The following is a 13,043-nucleotide window of genomic DNA, read 5'->3' as shown; positions in this document are numbered from 1 at the left end:
TGCCGGCACATTTCAATCTACCATCTTGAGTCGATTGATTGTATAAGCACCAGTGGGTCAATCCATGGTGTGAGTCACAGAGTCACACCTTAAATAGGCAGCTTTAGTGTAGAACACCAAGCGGTATTGAAAATGGCTAAAATACGAGGACAAAAATTCTAACTGTAATGCAAAAAAACACAACACGTTAACGAAGTTCAAGCGTTTGCTTATCCTACAGTGATTCATGGATTGCTGAATGAATGACCATTACCAAAGGCACAGCAACAGTCAGGAAGGGCTCATATGGCAACATTGGTGGTTTCTTCTTGTGTCATGCACAATTCTGTGAATCACCTATTGGCCTTCGTTTTGGTCAGCACAATACCTGTCACTTCTAGAACGCCGCTGCATACTTAACATACACGTACATCTATTACTGTGTTCATTCGTATCCATTGCAAATCGAGCACTGTGTGACAAAATACCACACCGGATAAACCCATCTTTAGTCACAAATCCATAGTGACGCCAACAAACTGTTGTACTTACATTTTTCTTGCGATCACTTTGCTATCTCTAAAAACATTACATCCAAGATTTAAACTGGACACCAGGGCTACGCCGTTTAAGCTGAATACATTTGAGAGTTTATTTAGTAGAAATCTGTATTTATTGTATGCAATCATATTATTGCATTATCGAGTGTTAGCAAACGGGTCCAATCCAAAACCTTTGGAGTCAAAAGACGACACTTGGCCGCACTATCCCTACAGACCACCTACACATTTCACTGCAACTATCTGTAAACTCCTACTCATTGACAACATATGTGGAAGAAATTAACTAAATATATAGAAAATATTACAAGTAGTAGTTCCGGAAAGTCCATCTCACGTTCCAATTTACTTTACAAACAGGTTTTGTTTATTTACAGTCGTGAGAAAAGGAAGTAAATCACCTGCTTACCTCCCCGGGTTTCAGCCTCAGGTTTGTGTAAGCATATTCCAAGAAATAATGTAAAGGGATGTTTTTCCTGTACAACATGGATCAAGTGTGCGAGCAAACGTGAAGTACACAGAGAAACCACTTACTAATCTAAAATCCTCTCCGTTTTTATAAAGAAAGCGAGATGAGACAGCAACTAAAATTAAAGGTTCACCTGTTTTGCTTTTTGAAATACGATTTTGAGTTTGGAATGAAATATTACAAATGTAAAAAGTGAAAGTGACCGACACGAGGAAAACATGGAAAGGCCCTCGCACGGAGGGCAAAGTTTTACTTTAATGAAAAAAAAAAAAAAAAAAAAAAAAAAAAAAAAGTGATTGGGACGTTAGGATAATGATCAGGGGCGGTGCTGAGGGGGAGGGGCACCAGAGATCTATGTTACAGCAGCTACGCTAAAGCTAATCAGCCCACAGGAATGCAACGCCACAGGGACGTGAATATACAGCGAAGGACGGTACACTCTAATCTCACAGACTGGACCTGTGCATGGGGCATATGAATATATTTCTTCGTTCAAAAGAAATAATTAAAAACAGAGCAAACACAAATCATTGCAAAGAAACAAACAAAAAAAAAACAAAAAAAAAACCATGTCGATATACACAACCTCATCTTTTATCTATTTCACCGAGCTTTGTAAATCAGATCTCCTTTTGATTCAAAGTGACATCAAAGAGCCGGTGAGCGGAGGGCTCACAGCCTCCGCCGCCACAAAGGAGAGCGCGTTTAGATTCCATCTGTGATCTGTGGAAACAGTCCCTTGGGCGCGTCGGCCGCACTGCGTTATCTGGGCCGGTGGTTGGCCAGTAAGAAGTCCTTGTCTTTGCAGGTGAGGCAGAGTTTGAGGTTCCTCAGGGAGCCGCCGGCGCAGCAGAACGCCCAGACGCCCATCAGGAACATGATGACGTAGGTGGGCACCAGACTGCCCACGTACTCCGGGTTCTGGAAGGTCTGCACCGCGGGAGGAAGAACGAGGCGACAAATCAACAGCCAGACAAATGCACAGTCGTTCTGCATTCCGAACCCTTCCCTACTGGCGGGAGGGGGTATAATTCATCATATAGCAAAAATTCATCTTCATGCATCTTTCAGGCTTCATTCACTCTGCACACCTTCCTCCTCACTTAAGAACGGTAATTCATAATGGATGTTTTGTGGGTAAATGTTTATAAGAGTGTGAAATATCATCAATATAGACAGTCGGCTCCCTTCATCGCTGCAGTCTCCCACTGCTTACGAGCAAGACGACCGCAAGCCGTCTTGGTAAGACAGGAAGCGTGTTAGGTGGTGTAAAACACGTGAATAACCACAGCACTGTTCACACATTTTTGACTTGCGGTTCAAATACTAGGGGCATACAGGGTGAATTGTCTGGGATACCCGTTTAGTTCCACACATTGAAATGGACCAGATCAGCCTCGAGGTTGCATTATTCTGTTCACATTTGGTCGAAAACATCAGATCCGTGCCACTAATAAAAAGGGGATTTGTGCACTTGAAGCTGCAGTTTGAACATGGCCGTCAACTCTGACAATATAAGGTTTTCCATGGTGAGACGGGCATTGTTGTGTACGCCGCACTATGTCATTACTTTGAGGTTTTGTTACATTTGAGCCGTGTTGTATGTGATGATCCTTCATCTCCGCTGTAACCAAACACCAAACACTGAGCTGTGTGGCTCATTGGAATGTCAACACCCTCCACCCAAAACACAGTGGTGTCTTGGGGAACGCGACCACTTAGCCTGCCGGTGCTAATGCCAAGCTCTGCAATGAAGGCGCACCACAGCTGGAGCCCCACCCCCGACCGCTTCCCCCGCTCCACCCTGGCAGTATCAGCACCCGCTCCAGTAAGTGCTCTAAGGGGGGCCCACGTACCAGACAGGAAACCAGGAGGTGGCTGGCCACGACAACAACCAGGCACCACCAGCGCTGCTTCTCACAGGCGTCGAAGAACACCACGCCCCAGAACATGTGGAGCAGGATGATGGCCATGGTCATGAAGGCTGTAAAGGAAAGTGTAAGTGACATTAATTACCACAAAAAAGAAAAAAAAAATAGCATTCTCCAGGATCAGTTGAAATAAACAAAGGAAACAAAGTAAAGTAGGAAGCCAAATAAGGAAGGAGCTGTCGGTGTTTGATCACCGTTCCAATTGTAATAATAATAATAGTCTTGATTTGTTTGTATAGCGCCTTTCGTACATGACATGTAACTCAAAGTGCTTCACATTACAAGGCCATCAAATAGTAATAGTAATCAAAGAAAATCAGGGAAGCAAAATGCATTTACAAAGTAGAATAAAAAAATAATTTAAATAAGAAAATAGGGTAAGAATAAGCTGATAATAAGTTGATTTCATATTTTTTCAAGGCATTGAAAAAAAAAAAAAAAAAAGTAAATATTATACTCATTTTCAGATTTGGGGTCATCAAATGAGCCCATGAAGGATCACGATCGCTTCTCAGCAAATTATTTCCTTATTTCAATGGAGTCTTGGATTTTACTGTCATGACACTCGAAATGCACGAAATAAACCTATGTGCCATGTTTTTCTCTCATCGACTTACTAGAATCCCTTCAATCTATCAAAATACTTGCAAAGTATTTTAGATTTAGATCATGCATTTAATAAAAGAAAGGAAAATATGCTTATTTTCCTCCTTTTCTTATTTCACAATGCTCTTTTACCATGGGTTTTCTTAAGATATTGTCACATCACATCTCTTCTCCTACATCCCATTTGTTCCCTCTACATTTTTATTTTTAACGCATCTTCTTTTTGAGACTCTAAACTTTTTTTAAACTCTTGATCTTGTTTTTAAAAGTGGCTGCCAGACTGGCAACCAGGCATCAGCTTTTGGTTGGCGAAACTGAAAATACGGTTGCCATTTTTAGTCACCTTATATTTCGAGTAATTAAGATACTATGCAGTTACACATCAGCTTAATAATGAAAATTACATAAATTACATGACGTAAATTACATATTCATTTCATTCATACAGATTCATTCATGTTTAAAAGCTTATTACAGTAACCAAACAAAATAATTTGTAGTTTGTTTTTCATCTGATACTATCTGATATAGAATTTGAATCTTCAGAGGTGAAGTAACACAAGAGCTGTGATAACACTAACTCCCCTCCGGTCACACTTGGCCTGACCACAATTAGTGTCTTTGTCTCTCTCTTATACCCACTTGTACATGCTCACCACACAGACAATAAGAATCTCAACAGTCCAGTTTGTCCCCTCATCGTTAACAACGGTAAATGCATCTTTCCATTTTAAGTAGCTCTCCACCAGATGAGGTCTGAGCCATGCTCCTTATTAATGTTGCGTCTACAAAGATAAGAACTGGTTATTATATTGTATGTTGACAAATTTGACCAAACTGAAAATATAAAATATATAGAAAATATACTAAAACTTAAGACGTTTCCTGTATGTTTTTTTTTTATTATTATATATTAGTTCGTTTTGTAAGTACACAAACTGTTTCTGTTAGTTAGGGGTTTTTTTTGTTTAGTTTTAACTAAAATGTTTTTTCCACACCTAGTTTTGGTTTTTAAATTGAGTTTTACTTAACTTTACAGGGATGCAAACACATATATGGCGCAAAAAGGTCTGAAATATACATATGGTGGTAGCCGATGGTTTTCCGAGTCCCCATGAACGCATCACTTTCGCGTATTACAGTTTTCCGAACCTGTGAATGCAGCATCACTTCCTGCGTGGAACGCTTGCAAGAAAAGAGCCATGTCCGTGTCCAGGAGTTAATTGATCGCAGATGGCGTCGTTCTCTTAGACGGATAAAAATTTTACATAAAAAATGCTGAGATGGGTGGCTGCTGGCCACGTGCCCCCCCCCCCAAAAAAATAAAACAGCTTTTGATCGGTTTGGATGATTTACACAATTAAGTCACCCAAATTGACGTGAAAAAACAACATTTACCAAAAGGGAGTTCTTTGCTTATTTGCATCCCCAACTTTAATAAGCTCTACTGTCATCGACTGTGATCGACTCTTTTTCACATCACAGATGACGAAAAAAGGGATTAAAAGGTGAACAGTTGCTTGTGTGCGAACGGTTGCGACTGTAACAGCAATATTTAAATATCACTAATGCAACAAATGTATTTATTTTGGGGTGCATGTTTTGCTGTTCATATTTTTATGTCCAAAAGTGGTTGCCAAAGGGGGTAACCATGAGGCCACAAAATGGTTGCCAATGGACTAAATTTGGTTGCTGATGGCAACCGGGTAACAGGCACTGTCGAGCGCTGCTATCGATCATGCTCTGAGATTTATTTACCAGGGTGTTTCTCCTGATATTGCCACGAATATTATTTTAGTCCAGTTAATCTCTGAGATCGAGGTGAAATGTATACTGTCATGCCAACAAGAAGCTTGTGAAATACAGCGATGTAGATTAACCATTTACCACAATCATTCAGTTCTCCTGTTGGAATGGGATCTCTCCACCTTCTATGAGTACAGTACAAAGAACAAGTAAAACAATAGAACCCTTAAAAGAATAAAACTCTATTTAAAGTGTGGAGGTCTTAACATGAATAAAACTAGCATTTGGAGAACATGAATCATCATCATCCTTATCACCAAACACTAATCCCCCCCCCCTCCTTCCTCCCCCATCGTGTACCTGAGGACAGGAAGTAGTGCTGCGAGTCTCCGTGGATCCCCACGGTGCCCGGCCCTACGGAGGCTGCCAGGATGTTGACCACAGAGAAGGCTCCACTCATGAAGCCAAATCCCAGACCGGACACTACGACAACAAGCGGACAGGCGGTGAGCACAGGAAGCGACCGAGAACTCCCGTATCCATCCCAACACATCCAAGTCAACATGTTCTTTCCTTGACTAACATAAAAATACACAATTTTTGAATATGAAATGCAAGTATAACTTTGCGATTCAAAGTGTAGAAAATGAAATGACCTTAACTTTTAAAACACAATTGAAACTTAACAACTAGTAGTCATTATGATGTTATTGGGATTATCATTTCTGCCATCATCGTAAATGTAAATCAGTAGTCTTCAGGAAATCAAACTGTGCCTTTAGCTTTTGAACTACACTGTGGTTTTGTTTTAATCTGAAAGAAATTAAGTTTTAAAAGCACTACTATTTGCAGAGCGAGGGTGAAAGTGGTAAAAGTTTTAAATGGCCAAAAAATGAAAGGAGTAATGACATCTACATTTGAATTGAACGTGTTCTAATACATTTAACTAGCTCTGTAAAATAAGAGAAACAGATCAAAATGTTATATAATAAATAATACACCAATAAACGAACAGTCACTGGCAGACCAAGCAGAGTGAGCCACACAGCCTGCTTCAACTGCTTATTTCTCAAACGGAAAACTTACACTGCATCCTATTAAATTTGATCATATTCAAAGAAATTCTCTTTTCTTAGTCCACTAAGTCCACAAGGAAAGAGCGCATACGGAGCAGAGGCAGCACGGTGCATCAAAGGCCCGAATCACATGATAAGCTGATTCGATACGTCACAAAAAAGGAATTGTTAACGCTTCCCGACATGTGTGCAGGAGGATAGAAGGTCAACATACCGTAAGCCAGCTGGCGAATGGAGATAGGCATGGTTTCCTCCTGACTGAGAGCAAGAAGGCCTTCATTGGCTTTTCTGGAAGGACAGACACAGACAAATTGAATATAGACGGTAATGATAATGGTCTGATCTTTTCAGAGGGTAACCAACACCCTAAGGACTTTCCACATCCACACAAAGGAAACTCAGTTGCTGAAATGAACGTGAAATGCAGTCGATAACACTGAAAACAGTTGGGGGTAAAGTAACGCACTTACTTTAATAGTTTGTAGTAACCAAAGCGGAAGAGCTCCTGCAGGAGGACAGAGAGCACCACTCCGAATATGAGCAGCCCTTTCTGCTGCGCGGCGCTGTCTTTGTTACTGATCTGAACCGTGATGAACCACACAAGCGATGACAGAAGCAGGGACACCAGCCAGAAGAACGCTCTAGCAAAGAGGAACACACAAAAAAAACAGAACATAGATGTCAAATATGTCAGAAAAATAAGACAATCCCTACTCCTTCTCAATCGGCCTTCTTTCCGTTTTAAGGAAATCTGCCATTCATTTTCCATGGCTCTTAGGATAAACCCGCCTTCTGTGCCACAAAATAGGATGTGTGATGTAAGGCCCATTTCATGCTGTCTGTGCTGGTTTTCCATGTGTATAAAGCCTGGGTATCACCACAAGGATCACAGGTTGGTTTTAGCAAGTTCAAATTTAAAAACATAAAAGCAGATACAGACTAGTAAGCAACCTAACAGAGATAACGCAGTTATCTTTTGTCTCTTCTGGCTTTTGTACAATTTGGTGGCCCATGCCTGATTTCAACCACGTTATAACTTTATAATAATTTAGATTTTGGCTTTGACCCAGCCTGTGATGTTGGGTCCTTTTGGACTGGCTCTGCACATCTATTGCAGTCTCACCATGATTGTTTTGATCGGGTTGTAAATCTACTACTTGGAGGAAATGGAAACGCTATCACCACTACTCGCCGGCTTATTTGGGGTTGTAAGTCGAGCAACACTACGTAACTTTTTTTTTTTTTTACCTCAATAACAGATTCAAATCATTTTGATGGTACACTGACTTGTAATACGGAGAATGGCACCTCTTTCGGTCCACCCCACCCCCACCGAACGGCCTGTTATTGCACTATGTAACTTGTGTGTTCGGCTACGAAACCGCGGGAAAAGTGTGTTACGATTTTCGGCACTAATCCATGGCTCCGGTAATTACAGTTTTTTTGCCTGACGTGCGGTGCGCCCGGGCACCCGCACGTCAGCCGATGTGCGCCGACCCCCACTTTGCGCCAGGGCGAGCCGATCTGCCTGGCCGAGCACATCTGGTACCTACACCGGTAGCAGGGGGGGGGGGGGGGGGGGGGTGGAACGAGCGCCCGCCGAAGGGGCCAGCTCCCTGCAGGGGGCGATGCAACCTAGGCGTACATTAAACCTGAGCTTGCAACACAGACCGTTATCGAAACGTGAGCGATAAGGCGCAAAGTTGTCCAATCAAATCAATTATTTTTCGGACACCAGACCGAGTTTTACGACAGCGGCGTAAAAAGGGCAATTGCACTCAGAAACCGTAGGGGCGCCAGACCCCAAACGCCAAAGGTTACAGTGCCGCTTTAACAGGAAGTGAACAACGTGAAAAATGAAAAGCGATAGGACTCCGACGAACGTCAATCCCGCTGTAGACGCGTTAAGCATCAAGCGTCCTTACACTTGGACGTACGAATAAAGTGAATCCATATGCCGATGCCTGGGTAGATACTTAATTGATCCCCCGATGTTAATTGTCGTGCAGTTCACATCAACACAATGGGTAATAAAAATAAATATGCAACAGACCTAAATATAAGGGAAAAAATAGAACAAACCCCTTTAAAATGTTTGGAAAAAAAATTGGCAATATACAACTAAAAGAATACAACAAATATTAAACGTCTGTATCAACAATTCCGATTAAAATTGGTTTTAACCGTGTGCTGAAATAGTGTATAATGTATGTTGCATTGCTGTACCCACAGGATACCTTTCGCTCCATTCGCACCAATTCACCGACAGTGACACAAGCTGCCGGGCGCAGTGTGGTCAGCAGCCATCACAGCGGGACAAAGGCGCTGGGTGGGGAGCCCCCCGGTTTCCGTGCGAACACACTCAACCGTCAACTATTCCCACGCAACCTGCTCGCGCTAACTCGACCGCTCGGCCGCGTCCTTACCCCGCTATGAGGAAGATGACCCGCAGCGGCTCCCTGGCCACGGTGAACAGGAACAGAGCCCCGGCGGGCCCGAACGCGATGAAGGTGCAGCCGAAAAACACCGCTGCAGTCATGGCGGCGAGCAGCGCAACCCGGCGCGCCTTGTCGTCGTCGTCGTCGTCGTCGCTCGAGTCGGTGGAGACGCTTCCTCTCGGACGCTTGCGCGGCGCCGGCCCCGGCCTGGAAAGAGAAACACCCCTGAGGCAGCCTTTGTCGCTCCGGCGGGACGGGTGGCTCGTTGCGCTGGATGCTACTTCCGGGTTCTGTCGGCGACGTCACGACCGACCGGATCCAACTTCCTGCTCTGGCCCGCGGGGGCGGTGCGTGACCGCATCCCCGGGTCTCGTGACCGCGTTCCGCCCGAGTTTTAATATCGGAAATAATCGGACGTTTAAATGAATTAATACCAATTACGTATTTATGTTATGTATATATTTACATCATATAAAATAAATATAAATAAGATTAATGAAACAAGGGGGGGCTTGTTTTCCTCAGTGCCAAAGCACTATAATGATAATTCGTTTTGTAAAATACATATTTATTATTATTATTTTTAATAAATTGTATTTTATTTTTATTATGGAATTGTTTGTTGTTGATTATATTTTGCCTTTCTCGTTTATTTATTGTCAACTCTTTCATCCCTTGTTTAGTTTTCCGCTATTTTTCACGGCTTTTTTCAGAGTTTGCCTCTAAATCACTTCCCTGCGCCTAACTGGTAAGACTGGTATAACTGACGGGGAAAACAAAAAACAAAGACAAAACTTGAATCCTGAGAGCAAAATTGCACTACAAAAAAACCCCCAAAAACAAACAAAAAAAAGTAATAAAAGAACAAAAAAAAAACAACCTTTCATGAGATTGGCCGTAGCCTGCATTCTGTCATCTCTGCTCGAACAGCAGGGAAACGTCAGGCGTCTGTTCCACGTGTTCTAAAACACGGCCACCAGGTGACGCTTTCTCTGCACATCAACCCGTTCAATCACAGATTCCCCCAATTATGCGGCTACATGGGTTTTACTCCCAAAACATTTTTGTATTTTACAAAAAAAAAAAAAAGAGGTTTGGATAAGTTTGTGAAAATATGTTGGGTTTTTTTTATTCTTGGTCACAACTGGGAACATTGCACTTGATTAATTAGAATCAATCACATGTTTAACACCATACATATATTTTTCTTTGCTTTATCAATATTTTAATAATTCCTACATATGCATCTCCTTTTTGTATTGAGATTAATGTAGTTGCACATGGTCAATGACAAAATAAACACGATTATGAGCGATTATGCAAAAGCAATAAAAGGGCTGATCAAAAGCAAACCTTTTATGGATGCATTTACTGCACAAAATATACTAAATCTGGTGCTTTAAAGATATGATGAACATGATTCTATTTTCATTCATCTATTCAAGGATTTAGATCTCTGATAGACCATTCATGTCATCGTGGCTTTAAGATCTTCAGAGTCTTATTGACCCTTTACTACAGTATTATTCATTAGTCTATCGTTTCTGCGTGAAACTCAGGGTTAAAGAGCAGGGAAAGTCTTGAAGAGACTGGAGGTTAAGATCCTGGACCAAGACAACAAGTGTAGGAAATGTCAAGAAGAAAACCTCTCCCTTATTTTTTACAACATAGTAATGCCCTCGAGCAAGGCACGCCCCATGTGCCTCCCTTGTGCCAGTAAACCACAGTAGACGACTGTAGCTAATCTGTTTAAAACTTAACAGAGAAATATTGGTAGATACATATTGAATTCCAGGGTGGTGCTAAAATAAATGACCATCCGAACTGCCACTTGAGATTCAAACGGAGACAAACTGTATTTGGTTATAATAAAAATAAAAAAATCGAGTGTAAATGTAATACAGAAACTGCTGTACATGAACAGAAATTCATTTGGTCAACCACAAAAGCTACATCCGTAATTCGACCATTTCACTATGACGTGCAATGATTGACCAATTTCCAGAGACAATCTCTAGATCTGCATCATCTCACAGAAAAGCACCGTAAAAAGGGTGGATGAAAGGAATGAAACACAACAACTTAAACAGCGGATCCCTTAACGTTACTCATGCATTAGTGACTTGCAGGGGTATAAAACGTCACTTCCTGTAGCAGAGGAAGTTCTTCTCCTCCCTGCAGTCTCTGGTGACCCAGTCTGTTGCGTTTGCCCTGGACACGGCTCCACAGCGCTGCCCCGCCGCGGGGCAGAGGGGCAGGTCCTGGTACATGACGTTTGCCCCGTTTACCCACAACCACTCGTGAGAAAGGTAGCGGAGGCCTGTCCATACCTGAGGAGGAAAGAGGAAAAGCCATCTTGATGCTACATGTGTTGGAGGAAGAAAATGTACTTTCAATTACTGTTAAAATTCATCCAACCAAGCCCTGATGTAACTAAAAACATACAACGTACTGCTGATGCAGCTCCTTTCAACAAAATAAATGATCTAGTTAAAGTCATAAAGAATATAAAATCCTTTGTCAGGAAAAGATTGTTGCAGACACCACATGCTGAATAGCAATACCAAGCCGTTGCATTGCCTTGTTTTGTTAGTGTGATATGTTCTTGTATTTTATTTAGATATATACAGTATATACAGTACATACACCAATAAGCCATAACATTAAAACCAACACTAATAACCACTAATATTGTGTAGGTCCCCCTTGTGTCACCAAAACAGCTCTGACCCGTGGAGGCATGGACTCCACAAGACCTCTGAAGGTGTCCTGTGGGATGGCACCAAGACGCTAGCAGCAGATCCTTTAAGTCCTGGAAGTTGTGAGGTGGGGCCCCAATGGATTAGGCTTGTTGTTCCAGCACATCCCACAGATGCTTGGTTGGATTGAGATCTGGGGAATTTGGAGGCCAAGTCAACACCTTGAACTCTTTGTCATGTTCCTCAAACCGTTCCTGAACATTTTTTGCAGTGTGGCAGGGCACATTATCCTGCTGAAACAGTCCACTGCCATCCGGGAATACCGTTGCCATAAAGCTGTGTACTTGGTCTGCAACAATGTTTATGTAGGTGGTACGTGTCAAAGTAACATCCACATGAAGGTCAGGACACAGGTTTCCCAGCCGAATATTGCCTTGAGCATCACACTGCCTCCATCGGCTTGCCTTCTTCTCATAGTGCATCCTGGTGCCATCTCTTCCCCAGGTAAATGATGTAGACACACCTGGCCATCCATCATGATGTAGAAGAAAATGTGATTCATCAGACCAGGCCACCGTCTTCCATTGCTCCATGGTCCAGTTCTGACGCTCACTTGCCCATTGTAGACGCTTTCGGTGGTGGACAGGTGTCAGCATGGGCACTCTGACCGGTCTGCGGCTACACAGCTCCATACACAGCAAGGTGTGATGCACTGTGTGTTCTGACACCTTTCTATCATAGCAGCATTAACTCTTTCAGAAATTTGTGCTGCAGTAGCTCTTCTGTGGGATCTGATCAGGCCGGCTACACTTTCCTCTCCACGTGCATCAATGACCCTCTCGCCTATTTACCGGTGTTTCCTGGACCACTTTTGGTAAATACTAACCACTGCATACTGGCAACACCCCACAAGACCTGCCGTTTTGGAGATGCTCTGACCCAGTCGTCTAGCCATCACGTCTGGCCCTTGTCGAGGTCGCTCACATCCTCACGCTATCAGTTGTTTAAATGTTGTGGCTGATCGGTGTGTGTGTGTTCTCTGTATTTTTGTTTCGTATGTCTCACAAATGCTACATTAAAATAATAAGATAAAAACAGTTGCATCTCACAAACTGAGGGACCACCAAAGTGTGAAGTTATCCACGGATCCTCAAGGAAAATACCTGTGGTAACATGTATGCCAAGATAATAAGCCTCAGTGCTTATACAGTATATATTATTTTGATCACAATTGTTGTCCTGTTCAGTAATAAGTCATACAGTATCATATCAAGGGTATTTAGGATGAATTTGCAGTGGGAACAAATGACCACTTTTATGCTAATTCCAGTGCCAGTATTGGTTATTACTATCAGAGAGAACGACCTCGTCAGTGGTGGCCTGCTGGATCCTGCCCCACACGTGGACCTGATCCACAGCAGAGCTGAGGCTGAGCAGCTCATAGCGGTGGTTGTTGTAGCCGAGGGGGTTGTGGGGGTCCAGCAGCTCGATGGCTCGGCAGTGCTCCAGCGCCTGCTCCCAGCTCTTGTTCTCCTTCAC

At 42.7% G+C, this 13,043-nt stretch overlaps 1 protein-coding gene across 1 annotated transcript; it reads right to left on the bottom strand.

Moving 5' to 3' along the window:
- Nucleotides 1–866: 866 nt before the first annotated feature.
- On the bottom strand, nucleotides 867–9,080 carry aph1b (APH1B gamma secretase subunit). The gene is made up of 6 exons (XM_079997388.1): nucleotides 8,794–9,080; nucleotides 6,838–7,008; nucleotides 6,582–6,655; nucleotides 5,652–5,774; nucleotides 2,865–2,992; nucleotides 867–1,938 (listed from the first exon to the last, which is right to left on the bottom strand). Exons 1-6 carry the CDS (start codon nucleotides 8,904–8,906, stop codon nucleotides 1,771–1,773), a joined length of 777 nt encoding a protein of 258 aa, XP_079853514.1. The 5' UTR covers nucleotides 8,907–9,080; the 3' UTR covers nucleotides 867–1,770.
- Nucleotides 9,081–13,043: the final 3,963 nt, after the last annotated feature.

The sequence above is a fragment of the Zeus faber genome (assembly GCF_960531495.2).
Source record: "Zeus faber genome assembly, chromosome: 3".
Classification (NCBI taxonomy): Eukaryota; Metazoa; Chordata; class Actinopteri; order Zeiformes; family Zeidae; genus Zeus; species Zeus faber.
Note: the sequence above shows the minus strand (reverse complement) of the source record. Positions and strands in the feature narration are given on the sequence as shown.

What these genes read in the sequence shown, in the direction of transcription:
- aph1b (XM_079997388.1), bottom strand. Translation starts at nt 8,906, where the DNA reads ATGACTGCAGCGGTGTTTTTCGGCTGCACCTTCATCGCGTTCGGGCCC. An exon ending in GGTTACTACAAACTATTAAA is followed by an intron (nt 6,656 to 6,837) that starts GTAAGTGCGTTA and finishes CTGTCCTTCCAG; the next exon opens with AAAAGCCAATGAAGGCCTTC. An exon ending in GCACTACTTCCTGTCCTCAG is followed by an intron (nt 2,993 to 5,651) that starts GTACACGATGGG and finishes TTTCCTTTACAG; the next exon opens with CCTTCATGACCATGGCCATC.